Source organism: Danio rerio, chromosome 15, assembly GCF_052040795.2.
Source record: "Danio rerio strain M-AB ecotype USA chromosome 15, GRCz13ab, whole genome shotgun sequence".
NCBI lineage: Eukaryota > Metazoa > Chordata > Actinopteri > Cypriniformes > Danionidae > Danio > Danio rerio.
The window spans coordinates 35733129-35747131 of record NC_141035.1 but is presented as its reverse complement, the minus strand read 5'-3'; the positions used below and the strand labels follow the sequence as shown (position 1 = coordinate 35747131).

The window sequence follows — 14003 nt, the reverse complement described above, 5'->3', positions numbered from 1 at the left end:
TTGCTCTTATATTTACAGTCTAATAATTGCATTACTTTCATAGTAAGGTACTGTATGTAAATTTACAGTAAACTACTGAGGTACTTTAAAATAACAATAATTCTGTAAATATTTCTAAATATCAAAAAAGTGCCCCATTAGCATAAAAGTGTATTAATTTTTATGTTGAATAAAATATTAATAGTGTTTCAATTCCTGTAACGTGCAAAAGAAATATAGGCATGTAATCTGCTGTAATCATGATGCCGGCCTTAATTTCACAATAAAATTCTGAACACGTATAATTTAACCGTTAAATCCTGTAACGTGAGCTGATATAATTTACTGTGAAAATTACAGTAACATGTTGTGAAACTCCAGGATTTTATTACAGTGTACTGGCTGTCAGTAATATTTAAAATGTGCGCCTGTTCAAAAGTTTATATTCTGAAATGGAAAGTAACGAAGTACAAATAAGCGTCTTTACTGTAAATAAGTTGATTTTTCTGGTATTAGTACTTTACTACACTATTTCTTTTTCTGACAACTCTTTACTTTTACTTCTTACATTTTTAAACAAATATCTGTATTTTCTACTCATATGTTCAGTTTTATGTTTACTGGCGCAATCTATTTTATTTCTCATCATTGCACGTTGTGTGCTGCAGCTGCACATTTTTTTCAACCACTGATCAACCATCGTAAGTAGGCTTGTTTATTAAGCTTGCATGAAAATGGTAAGAATGGCAAACGTGAAGGAGACAGAGCAAATCAGCAATGTAAACATACTGGGTAATAAGATGCATTTTAATCGATTGGATAACAGGTAAACAAGAGACACATTCCTGTTCAAATCTAGTATTTAAAATGGTATTTAAAAGTCTTTTGTCCACTTCCGAACATGGTGAGCTGTAGGCCTACTTCTCTGAACTTTCAATCTAATACTGCCACAATCATGTGCTTTTTTGTCAACGTTTGTACAGTTAGTGATAAAATAATTAAGTACTTTATGAATGTGTTCTGCATTTACATTTATGTCCTTTATTTCCAACGAGTTCATATTTCCTAGTATGGAACTTATGCTGTTTTATAGCCTAGTTTTAACATGTATATTATATACACTAATTTGTTAGATTGATAGATAAATATCAGGTTTTGGGTGAGTTATGAATAAAATTATAATGTAAAGTATCAGGAATTTGTTACATGAAAATATGATGCGAAAATGTATTAACAGCATTAATGACTTTATCCGTTCAATAAAAAATACACAATACTCTGAAAACAAAAAATAATTAAATAAATAAATAAATAAACAAACAAACAAACAAACAAACAGTAAAATCATATGAGCTGCAAGAGTGCTGTTGTTTCGGAAAATAAAGCAGCTTTACTTATGCAAATATGATTTGCAGTCAATAGTTAAAGTCAGCCCCCCTTTGAATTTTTTTTTCTTTTTTAAATATTTCCCAAATGATGTTTAACAGAGCAAGGACATTTTCACAGTATGTCTGATACTATTTTTTTCTTCTAGTCTTATTTTCTTAAAGTCTTATTTGTTTTATTTCGGCTAGAATAAAAGCAGTTTTTAATTTTTTAAACACCATTTTAAGGACAAAATTACTAGCCCCTTTAGGCAATTTTTTTTAGATTGTCTACAGAACAAACCATTGTTATACAATAACTTGCCTAATTACCCTAACCTGCCAAGTTAACCTAATTAACCTAGTTAAGCCTTTCAATGTCACTTTAAGCTGTATAGAAGTGTCTTGAAAAATATCTAGTAAAATATTATTTACTGTCATCATGGCAAAGATAAAATAAATCGGTTATTAGAAATGAGTTATTAAAACTATTGTGTTTAGAAGTGTGTAGAAGAAATCTTCTCTCCGTTAAACAGAAATTGGTGAAAAAAAATAAACAGGGGGCTAATAATTCAGGGGGGCTAATAGTTCTGACTTTAACTGTATATATAATTATATGTTTTTTATAAAAAAAAAAAAAAAAAAAAACGGAATTATGTTTTGGAGAAAATTAAATGTTAAACTTAAGACATTTATTAATTATAAAAATATAGGCAGCCTACAGAATTACATTTTAGAGGACCGGAATGGCAGCTGTTGTTTTAACAGTTTTTACCCCGTGAAACTAAAACAGGTATAGTAATGAATACTTTTGACTTAAGTACATGTTTCAAGCCGTACTTCTTTACTTTAACTCATGTACAGAAGTCTGACAGTACACTTAGACACTTTACACTTAGACTGTCTAGTGATCTAAAATGCTCTGCGGAATAATTTATTCAAACCACAGCCACGCTTCCTTATCTATACCATATCTAGACGCAAAATCAAAACACTATCAGTGCAGTAGTGGAGGAAAAACAAACCCTCATCAGCGTGTGTTTTTGTGTCAAAGAAACGTTCAGCTGTGCCTCATCAAACTTCTCCATGCTGCGTTTTTCTTTTTTTTTCATCCGTCTCTCAATGGAAAATGTCGGGACAAGAACGTCCATGAATATTCAGCAGGTTCGAGCAGCGGCCCCTGCGGCACTCCGACATGCTGTAGAAATTGATTTCACAGTTGCTCAGGAAAGCCGGTGTGTGTCTTAAACGCGCAATGATTAAAACCGCCGTCCGGCTCAATCAAGGGCCCCGGTGCTTCACGACCCCAGCAGCCGTTCTCCAATTTACACTTCTTAATTGTGTTGCTGCGCCGCTGGGGTTTTAAAAGGGCCGACTGCGGACTGATTAAATCTTTTGTGGTGAAGGTGATCTGGGATCTCCCGAGGGATCCAGTGCTGACACGCGTCCCGCCCAGATCACTCACAGCTGGGCTTAGAGCCGTCAGACAGGCCCCTGTGGAGATCTCTGTCAACCGTATCGATTGTGGCCTCGGTAACCTTTGATTTCTCGCCAACTTAAAAAAAAACATCTGGATCATTCTATCGATTGCTGGGTTCATTTAACAGTGCTCTGCATGCAAAGGAAAGCCATGCGTCTTAATTATGTGGATCTTAATGAACTTAGCGCTAATTAAAAATTAAGAGGATTTCAGGCAGTTAATGGGATGAAACTAGTGTTGAAGTCTGTTTATAATATTATTAGCTCTGTTTTACAAATCTCTCTGGGCTCTTTATCGTCAGAGAAGAACTTTTGTGGTTGGCTTATTCAAAGTAATAGAGAAATGATTAAAGTCTATTTGTGGGTCACACTTTATTTTAGTCCGCTTGTTGAATTTAAGGTACATTGCATCTACATGCCAACTAATTCTCATTAGAGGATGACATTTTTTCAGGAATCCCGTGATATGCGGGAGAATGGGAGTCATCTTCGCTTTTAAGTCTACTCATGCTCAAATGGACTATCTAAATAAAGTGTTACCTATTTGTCCTTTTGCCTCTTAGCCAGCACCAGGAAGCCAACGCGCTGGGTGCTGTTTTTTTACATGTCAGTGCGGGACGTTAAAAAAATAATGAACCCCAAAAACTACAAAACTGGAATTTTTCTTTTAAAGCAAACCAATCAAATTGAACAATCAAGCAGGTCAGTAGATCGTGAAGGACCAGGAGGAGGTGAACTCCTGTCACCGGTCAAATGAACCTTTTAAAATGCAAACATATTCACTGTTGCTGTTTCCCAAGCCCCTTGCTAGAAAAAAAAAAACAGGTAGAATAATAATGAATCTAATTATTAATTATTAATCCGCTGGTCCTCTGAGTCTGTAGCATCACGCATGAAAACACTCTTGTATTTGCACACACTGCAGTGAACAGGAGAAGCAGATGAAGCGAAAGGAAAGCTGCGTCTGTGCTGTAATTAGCTTGATTAGTGCAGTGAGGAAGCAAAACACTCATTATTAGCCGGAGGGATCAACATTATGTTTCTGGGTGGATTAAGAATTGCTTTCAGAGAATACGGGTGTGTTAGTATGTGTGTGCGTTTCAATGGTTTAAAGGATTAGTTCATGCAAAACTGAAAATCCTGTCGTTTACAGTACTTCCACTAAACATGTACATTGCATGTACTTGTACTAAAATGTGACGGCATGGTGGCTCATTAGTTAGCACTGTCACCTCACAGCAAGAAGGTCGCTGGTTCGAGTCCCAGCTGGGCCAGTTGGCATTTCTGTGAGGAGTTTGCATGTTCTTCCCGTGTTAGCGTGGGTTTCCACCGAGTGGTCCTGTTTCCCCTAAAGTCCAAAGACATGCACTATTGGCGAATTGGATAGACTAAATTGGCTGTAATGTATGAGTGTGTGAATGCGAGAGTGTATGGATGTTTCCCAGTACTGGGTTGTGGCCGGAATGTTATCCGCTGTGTTAAACATATGCCAGAATAGTTGGAAGTTCATTCCAGTGGTGACCCCTAATTAATAAAGGACTAAGCCAAAGGAAATGAATGAATGTACTAAAAGCAGCATCACAGCATCACTTTAATGCGTGTGTGCGTGTTTGTGTGTGTTTGTTTGTTTGTGTGTGTGTTTGTGTTTTCAGGTGATTACCCAGCTCCCCGTGCGGTTCTGACGGGTCATGACTTTGAGGTGGTGTGTGTGTCAGTGTGTGCAGAGCTCGGCATTATAATCAGTGGAGCCAAAGGTGAGTGAGAGGCAACGTTATTTTAGTTTTGAAAGTTGAACGTTTTTATTTCAGTATCATTTTCAAAAGTTAATTTACCACATCTCTGTTTAGTTTTACTCCCATTGATGGTTTTCTTAGTTTTAGATTAATTTACATTTAGTGAACGTATTTTTATTTAGCTTTAATTTAGTTTTTACTAAGTATAGTTCTGTAGAGTTAAACAAATAAATAAATTAACACTTCCAGTTATTGATTTTGGATTTTTGGATACCTGGCAACCCAGCAGTAAGTGAGGTAAAGAAAAGGGACTAATTACACACATATCTGAGAAAGGTATTTAGAAGTGTTGCTTGGTGTCAGTCAATATTTTACCACATGTACAGTACTTGGCATGCTAAAATTACTTGAAATAGATATTGTGTTATGTCCACGTGCCTCCTCATTAATTGAATTTTTGTGTGTGTGTTGTGACCTTGCTCAATGAGCATGAGCAAATGGGCTTTCATAGTGTCGCATTGCAATTAGTTTTATTTCACAGTTTATATTCACTTTTGAGGGCTCAACACTAAGGATTTACCATTTGTTTTCTCTGGCCATACCAAACTAATTATTTCCTTGCCACATTTTTTAAATAATGCGTCAAAACAAGCAAAATATAACTTTTTATTTAACAAAAATTTTCTTAAAAAACAATTAAAAAATTTATTCTCACGTATCTAAAACAATAAACAGTAGTCTGTCCAGGCTAAAGGTCCCAGATCACCTGTTAACTAGATAAATAGAAAGTTAATCTCATATTAAAGCTATGTTATTCTAAAGAATAATAATTAAACCACATTAACAAAAATTACTTGCAAGCAAACGAAAACTGGTGAAAAACAGTCCGTTAATGTTAGGCATATTAATAATGTGGTCAAAGAATGGTTGAAGCGAAAACCACTGCTGCTTACAAAAAAATCTCAAGCTCTTGAAGCAGAAGCTGCTTTTTCCAGTCTATTTTAAAAAGAAACGACCACGATTGCTTAACGCAAGGAAATGGGACACGGGAGCTTTTAAGCACTCACGCACATTAATTACATATTATATTATATTATATTATATTATATTATATTATATTATATTATATTATATTATATTATATTATATTATATTATATTATATTATATTATGTTATATTATATTATATTATATTATATTATATTATATTATATTATATCAGAGATAACAGGAGACATTTTCTTTTTAAGTGAATCTAGCAATCAACAATAAATAAATTAAAACCAGGCTTCTTTTCATTACTTTTGTGTGGCGTTTCAGTTGCCATTGTGACCAGGCAACCCTGAGTATGCTTATATGTGGTGTGTGGTTCTGGTATTCACTACTTTGTGGGAATCAAATGCCTCCACAAGCATGGCAATACCAGGCATTTTTTTGTTGTTTCAGAGGGGCCATGTCTGGTGCACACAATCACCGGGGATCTGCTGAGGGCTTTGGAGGGTCCCGACAGCTGTGTTCTGCCCCGTCTCATCTGTGTGTCTAGCGAGGGCCACTGCATCATCTACTTTGACCGAGGCCAGTTCTGCAGCTTCAGCATCAATGGCAAGCTGCTGGCCCAGATGGAGATCAACGACTCCACACGAGTATGTGCTCCATTCACACAGTGCTAGTGTATAACTACAACGCACATTTCTCTAGTTAAGTTAACTTATTTCATGTAGTTTGATGTCGTGATTAGTTTTCTATCGCTTTACTTAGTGGAGAAAAAAACCCAGAAACTTTAAAATACATATGGCTACAGTTGCAATATTGCCTAAGTAAAAAGATAGGGAATTCTGATAAATTTTTGGTAACACTTACAAGAGTTCAGTTTTAGCTCATGATTTATACATAGCTTGTTTGGCTTGGTTAGGACAATTCTAAGGGCCCATACAAATACATTTAGGGGGCTACCAGAAACATTATCAAGGGCCCGCGATAGCATTACATATAATAGTAATTACATATAATACTAAAACTATATGATATATATTTAAACTATATAAATATTTTATATATTTATTTTTTAAATACATACACAGATTCAAAGAGAACCACAGGTCAACAGGAAGTTTGCAAAAGACCTGGGGCCTCATGAACGAATACTTGCGTGGAAATCATACTGAAACATTGCGTAGGCAAAAATTCAGATGTATGAAACACTGCGTACGCCGAATCTCACGCACATTCTTTTGTACATCTGAATGAACGTGAAACTAAGCGTAACATGCACGAGCACAAAACCCCTCCCTGCCTCCTCCCCCATATGAATATGCTAATGACTATACTTTGGCCAAACTCAACGAAAAAGAAATGACAAAATCAAGCAAAAAGAGAAACTTTGAACAGAATGTGAATTGGAGGTGCTCCTTTCGGAGGTAGAATGGAGAAAAGCGGTGTTATTTGCAAGTTTGTTCTCCGGAATTAGCAACAAAAGAAAAAAATAAAGTGGTTTATAGGTGTAAAATGTTGCAATACTCGTAACAATCTCAGTGGCGCAGCTCATAAGACGCATATCAACATGTTTTGACACGTTCGAGCATGAACTCGGTTCGAATCCAGCATCTGATGAACTCTTCTTTTTTCCCCCGCCACATATCAGATTTTGCCAACTATTTATCACAAGAAAGACAAGTAGGAATCAATAAGTTTGTGCATCATATTTTATTTGCACATTTATTGAATAGAAATGTTTCTGATTCACGCATGCAAATTCATCTTCAGATAGTGTCTTTATAGCAATGTGCTCAGATTACATTGGGAAAACAGGCGACCGCTGCAAATTGCGCTTTAATGTTTAGCTGGTCAACTGTATGGTATGGAAACCTTATATACCTGCTAGATGAACCCGTCTCATACAGCTGCCATTGCAAGGCTCAAAGACACTTTGCAGAGTGCAATTTAACAACTGCCTCTAGGAGTCGCCAATGGAAATAAAACAGACACGCACAAAAAATGTGCGTACGCCAGCCATAAAGCTGGCGTGGAGGTGCGCACATTCCCACGTTAAGTTCATCGTTAGTAAATCCAAACGTGAGCGATTCTGAGCGTGAAACCTGGCGTACGCAAAGTTTTTGTGTGTATGCAGCGTTGATACATGAGGCCCCTGCTCCTGCTTTAAGCTGCACTGATTAAATATCTACTATTCAAAAATATACAAACAAATGTAAAATACAGTAAAACACCCTTAATCTGTTGAAATACATCAATCTGATTTGCTGTTAAGTTTGCAGCTAAATATTGTTGGGAGATCACTAACAGGAACAGTGAACAGCTCCACCAGCGTGTCTGAAGCTCATATGCAGGTTTTAAGAAAGCTTTGGTATAACTGTCTTTTTGGTAAATCATAATAAACTTTTACTATTTTAGGTCCGTTAGGATTACCTTAATGATTTACATTTGCTAAATGCCAGAATAATAAGAGCCCTTTTTTTTTTTTTTTGAGATTTTTTTAATTTCTAGACAGTCAAAAGTTTACATACATTTTCTTTGTATTTTTTAGCTTTGCTTTTAAACTGTATAACTTTAGTCAAATGTTTTGGGTATCCTTCCACAAGCTTCTCACAATAGTTTAAAGGAATTTTGGCCTATTTCTGACAGAATTGGTGTAACTGAGTCAGATTTGTTGGCTGTCTTGTTGGCAAAAGCTTTTTTAACTCTACCCACACATTTTCTATAGGATTGAGTTCAGGGCTTTGTGATTGCCACTGCAAAACATTCACCCTGTTGTCCTTTAAGTACATTTTAACTAGTTTGGCAGTATGCTTAGGGTCATGGTCTGTTTGAAAGAGCCATTTGTGGCCAAGTTTAAATTTCCTGGCTGATGTCTTGAGATGTTGCTTCAGTATTTCTACATAATGTTCTTTCTTCATGATGTTATCTATGCTGTGAAGTGGACCAGTCCCTCCTGCAGCATAACAGCCCCACAACCTGATGCTGCCGCCCCCATACTTTACAGTTGGGATGGTGTTCCTAGACTTGTAAGCTTTCCCCTTTGTCCCCTAAATGCAACACTAGTCATTATGGCCAAACAGTTCAATCTTAGTTCCATCTAACCACAGGACAGGTCTCCAAAAATGTGTCTTTCCCAGTGTAATTTGGCAAAATGTAATCTGGCTTTTTTTTTTTTTTTTTTTTTTTTTTGCTTTTTTTTTTTATTCTGGCTTGTCGTTTTTCCTGTGTTGTCACACAGGGAAGCTGTGTGTTTGAGGTTTTCTTTAAACACTATTCTACAGTTGTGCCTCCAATTAAATCAAATGTTTTCAATTAGCCAATCAGAAACTTCCAAAACCTTGACACCATCATCTGAGCTTTTTCAGAGGCTTAATAATCTTAGTGTATGTAAACTTGACTTTCAAGAATAAAATATCTCTCTTATTATTTTGCTATTAAGCATAACAGAAACAAATTTGATAATCCTAACTTACCTAAAAGAGAAACCGTTTAGTTTCATTAACAGCTGACCTTTTTAAAATGGTTATGTGCCTTTTTATACAGTGTATGTAATTTTTTGGTTTCAACTGCATATTGTTTGGTTTAAATTGTCTTCTGATGCTATTGGACCTAGTGTCTGGAAAATAATATTTTCAGTCAATGTTCCCTCTTTCTAATAGTTTACTCTGTACTAAAGCTGATATCAACAGTATAAGTTTATAAGATAGGCTTTTTTGACATGAGTTGAGCAAGTGTTCATGTGGCTTTATTAGCCTGTGTTTCCTGTATTCAGGCTATCGTGTTGAGCAGTGACGGGCAGAATCTGGTGACGGGTGGAGATAATGGTGTGGTTGAAGTGTGGCAGGCTTGTGACTTCAAGCAGCTCTACGTTTATCCAGGCTGTGATGCAGGTGTTCGAGCCATGGACCTGTCACATGATCAGAGGTGTGTGTGTGTGTGATTCATCAGCATTACAAACGTGGCCATACTCAGGGACGTGGGGTAATCAACTTACAGTAGTGTGAGCACTTAAAAATACACTTTTATTTATTATTATGAACTCAATTTAACCACTAAATAACCTGGTATACTTCAAACCAAATAAAAAAAAGCTGAAACTACATTATTTTTGAACAAAATCCAGCTTAAATGATGTCTGTTTTGAGTTTGTTTGGGCAGTTTGAAACGGCTCACCAAATCAACATTTTTAGGCATGTTTGTTTTGTTCCTAATAGTGGTGGACATTATTGGTGTTAATGTGCTGCGTTAACGCGAGACTCTAATCGAGCAATTTTTAAAAAATAACGTTGTTAATCTATTCTCAAAGTTGGGTTGGGAGCTGGGTCTGTTCTATGCAAGCTATGATGACTTTCACCTTGATATTTTAGCGCGGATGTATACCTGGCCGAATTGCACTGTAGAGGGGGCAAGAATGATTCTTCGGACCTGTGTGTATTCCTACTGTAAAATTGCCACATCAAACGTGACGTGCTAACATGAATGCCGTTCACTAAAGTGAATCTCATTAATGTTAGCTACACATCTAACTATAAGACACCTGTAGGGTTTATGCGTTCAAGTAAAATATATACAAATAAAATGAACCGGGTGCTTTGAAAGTAAACCGGTGAGCCGTCTGACAAAATAGTGCCCTTCTGAACCGGATGCCCTTCTGGATCTTTCACTTTGATCGAAGACACTACTGACTACGCTTACATGGACATCTGTAATCTAGTTATTTGCCTTAATAGACACTAATATAATTAAGGTGTTTACGTGAAGTGCTTTCATGTATACGAGATTCCTGTAATTTTGGATGACTTTAACTGCAGTTCAGCAGTTTCACCTTCACTCATGAAGATTTCAGTCATGCCCCCGTGACAAACTGGGGTATTAGATGCAAATAAGGAGTAAGAACTGGTGATAGGTTTATGAAATTTAATAACGCACGCCGAATGGAAAGAAAAAAAAATTCCGCATTTTGCGATGTGTGTGTGTGTGCGGTCCTTTACTGACAGCTGCGTGTGTGGATTTTGTATGAAAATATGGTGAAAATTCCTACATGATGGTAATAGTTTCATTGCGGTGTTTACTTCAATAATGCCACTAATATATTCCATTTCTGTTTAGTTCAGTTATGACTTTAGTCGGATTAAGGTGATCAAAAATCACTGTTTGGAGCTTATGTAGGCCTACAGTTCAGCATTCATGTTTAACTGAATAAACAGTTAGTAAACAAAAGTACATCTTATTGAACATCATTTATTTTCATTACCAATGATCATTGTAGAACAGTTTCTCTGCCCGAAGGGGAGGACTTGTACTGACAGATTCGACCTTCAAACGCAGACCGCAGAAACTGACGGTGGCGTGGATGTATAGAGACATGAAGTACTCGTCCTTCAGGTCTATTGCTGCAGACCAATCCTAAGGACGAACGCACCAGAGGATGCGCTTCTGCATAAGGATTCTGAAGGGCAGCTTGTGAAGACAGCGATTCAAAATGCACAGATCTTGGATTGGCCGTAGCCCACAGCTCTTTTTTGGGTACGATAAAGTACAGACTGTGAAACCCGCTCTCCATCTTGGCTGCAGGGACCAGCTAGATTGCATCCTTCGCCTGGAGGACGTCAATCTACTCTCGCAAGACAGGGGCGAGCACATGGCTGACCCTGGTGAGATACACACTCGTGAACTTGGGAGGCCGTTTCGCAAACTGAATCGTGCACCCGAGTCTGATCGTGCGTATGAGTCACTGTGAAGGGCTGACCCCCACCAATCAGGCAGAGCCCTTGCTACGATACCAACCAGACAGAGCCCTTGCTATGATCGCTGACGTACCAGCGGTGGGGAAGCATGGAGTGGGAGGGCTGATCCGGGGAGCGCTGGGGTCCCGCGTAAAAGCTGGAGGCGAGAGACTCACTCTCACTTCGCACCCAGGCTCCGGAGGAAGGGCTGGAAGTGTGAGAGAAGGGAGACTGTCCTGCCACACCTTGTGAGCCACTGGCGAAGTGCACCGATCCTGCAAGATAGAAGGCGTAGCGTCCCAGACTGGCAGTGTTCGGGCTGTCACATCCGAGGAAGGAGGAAATGCTCTTTCTTTGAAGGTTTGATGGCTTTTTTTAAGCGCCGTTGGAAGAAGAGCCCGGCTCCCCACTGGGGAAAGAGCAAGTTTTCTCTTCTCCAGATGGCCTGTCTCAATAGCACTTCGCTGTCCATTTACCGGACTTAGTGGCGCTCTGGGGCGGGGAGCGCTGGTCGTCTGCAAAATGTGTGGTGCTGCCCCTTGGCTTTTATTCCAAATTGATTGTAAGTAGCAACAGCTGTGCATACTGACGCTGCCAACTCATTGGCATTTCATTGGCCCGTTTATATACTCTTTTAGATGATTGGATTCTGGCGAAATCCCCATAGTGGAAGTTTTCACATAGCATTGAAGTTCCCCTCCCAAAGGGGAACTGTTACTATTTTAAGTTAGGTACTGTAGGTGTAAATCCCTAATAGTGAGTGCTGGCTAACAGGTTGATGTTTGATAGCTTTATAGGAGAATATACAAGTACAAAACCAACTGTAAAGTGTTCATGCACTGTGCATCTGAATATTGAATGCGCATACCTATTACATTTTTCATATTTATTACAACAAACTGTAAATCAGAGGTCTAAAATGCATTCTTTAATTTCAGAACGGCCTCAAATGCCATTCTTTTTAGGAAAACGACCTGGAGTCAAGTTAAAAAGTTAACGCTAACACCATCTTGTGTGTTTGCAGGACTCTGGTCACAGGCATGGCGTCTGGTAGCATCGTTGCTTTCAACATCGATTTCAATCGCTGGCACTTCGAGCATCAGAACAGATACTGAGAGCCGTCAGCCGATCAGATGTCCACTTCAGCCTCCAAATAACAACAGAATGTGATGTAGCAACAGAGAAGATGAAACGCAATGGAACGAATAACCTAAACAAGAAAGCTCTGCTCAAACATGAATCCAGCCGCTAATACATGAATATTTCAAAAGGAATCAAGAGAGAGCACAGATTTATGCCAGTCTAAATATTGTCTGTAAATGTCAACAGTAGTCCCATTGGAACTCATAATTGTAACGCTTTTCATAGAGAGCCGATTACAATATTTTTATGGGATTTCTTTTTTTTTACTGGCTTGTTCCACTTTGTTTTTCCTCTCCTAAAGGCTCTTGGAATGAAAAAGCTACCAAAATAGACACTTAAGTAAAGAAACGTCCTCATTCTGATGCTGCTGTCTGTGTAAATGCTGTAACTCTCTGTCTGTGAGGCTGCTTACTGAACTCTTTGGTGTTCCTGCATTTGACGTCAACATGGTTTTGATAATATTATTATGAAAAGAGATGAACAAAGAAGCTCTTTTATAAAACGTGACGTCCTGTAATGTTCGTTCGGTCTTTACGTAAGGATGAACGTTTGTCTAGTTTATTTCAGATTGATGTATGCAGCATAAATTCACAACTTCGACTTTTTACTTCATATATATTTTTTTTAATTTACAATTTGGGTTCATCTCATAATTTAGATATTAATTCAGTTTTTTTTTTTTACTTTTAAATCTCATTTTTCTTTTTTGAAATAGTTATTTCCACTTTATCTCGTAAAATCTACTTTTAGTTAGTTATTTTTCATGTCACAATTTCCACAATTTGTTTTTTAATATAATTTCAACAAATTCATAATTTATTTTTAATCTCATAAGTTAACTTGAAGTCATAACTTTTTAATGTAATTTTGAGAGAAAACAAAAAGTTCTTATGTTAAACGTGACGTCCTGTAATGTTTGTTCAGTCTTTGTGCAAGGATGAATGTTTGTCTGTTTTATTTCAGATTGATGTATGCGGTATAAATTTATACCTTTTTTTTTCATCACAATTAGGAAAAATCTTATCGTTTTGATATTTGACTTAATATTTTGTTACTTTTTAATCTCATCATTTTTCTTTTTTTTAAATCATTATTTCCACTTTATTTAGTAAATTTATCTTTTTAATTAATAATTTTGGTGCCATAACTTTGACATCCTTTACTTTTTAATCTCATCATTTTAACAAATTCATAATTATAATTTTTTTTTTCAACTTCAAGTCTTCGACTTCTAAATGTCATAATTTTGAGAGGGAAAAAAAGCTCTTTTATTAAACGTGACGTCCTGTAATGTTCGTTCAGTTTTTGCGTGAGGATGAATGTTTGTCTGGTTTATTTCAGATTGATGGATGTGGCATAAATTCCACATTTTTACCTCATAATTTATATATATATATATATATATATATATATATATATATATATATATATATATATATATATATATATATATATATATATATATTCACAATCTGAAGTAATCTCATAATTCTGATATTTTACATAAATTTTTTTAACCTAATCTTTCAACAAATTCACAAGTTCATTTTTTTTTATCTCATGAGTTAACTTGGTCATAACTTTGA

At 36.7% G+C, this 14003-nt stretch overlaps 1 protein-coding gene across 8 annotated transcripts in view; it reads left to right on the top strand.

The window, feature by feature from the left end:
* Positions 1-13708, top strand: part of nbeab (neurobeachin b) — a 569044-nt gene extending 555336 nt beyond the window's left edge. For all 8 annotated transcript variants that reach the window (XM_087284306.1, XM_087284305.1, XM_087284304.1 and 5 more), the window contains 4 exons: positions 4475-4576; positions 6002-6198; positions 9321-9472; positions 12299-13708. In XM_087284306.1, coding sequence (XP_087140432.1) covers positions 4475-4576; positions 6002-6198; positions 9321-9472; positions 12299-12389 — 542 coding nt within the window. In that variant the 3' untranslated portion in view covers positions 12390-13708. The remainder of the gene's footprint in view (positions 1-4474; positions 4577-6001; positions 6199-9320; positions 9473-12298) is intronic.
* Positions 13709-14003: the final 295 nt, after the last annotated feature.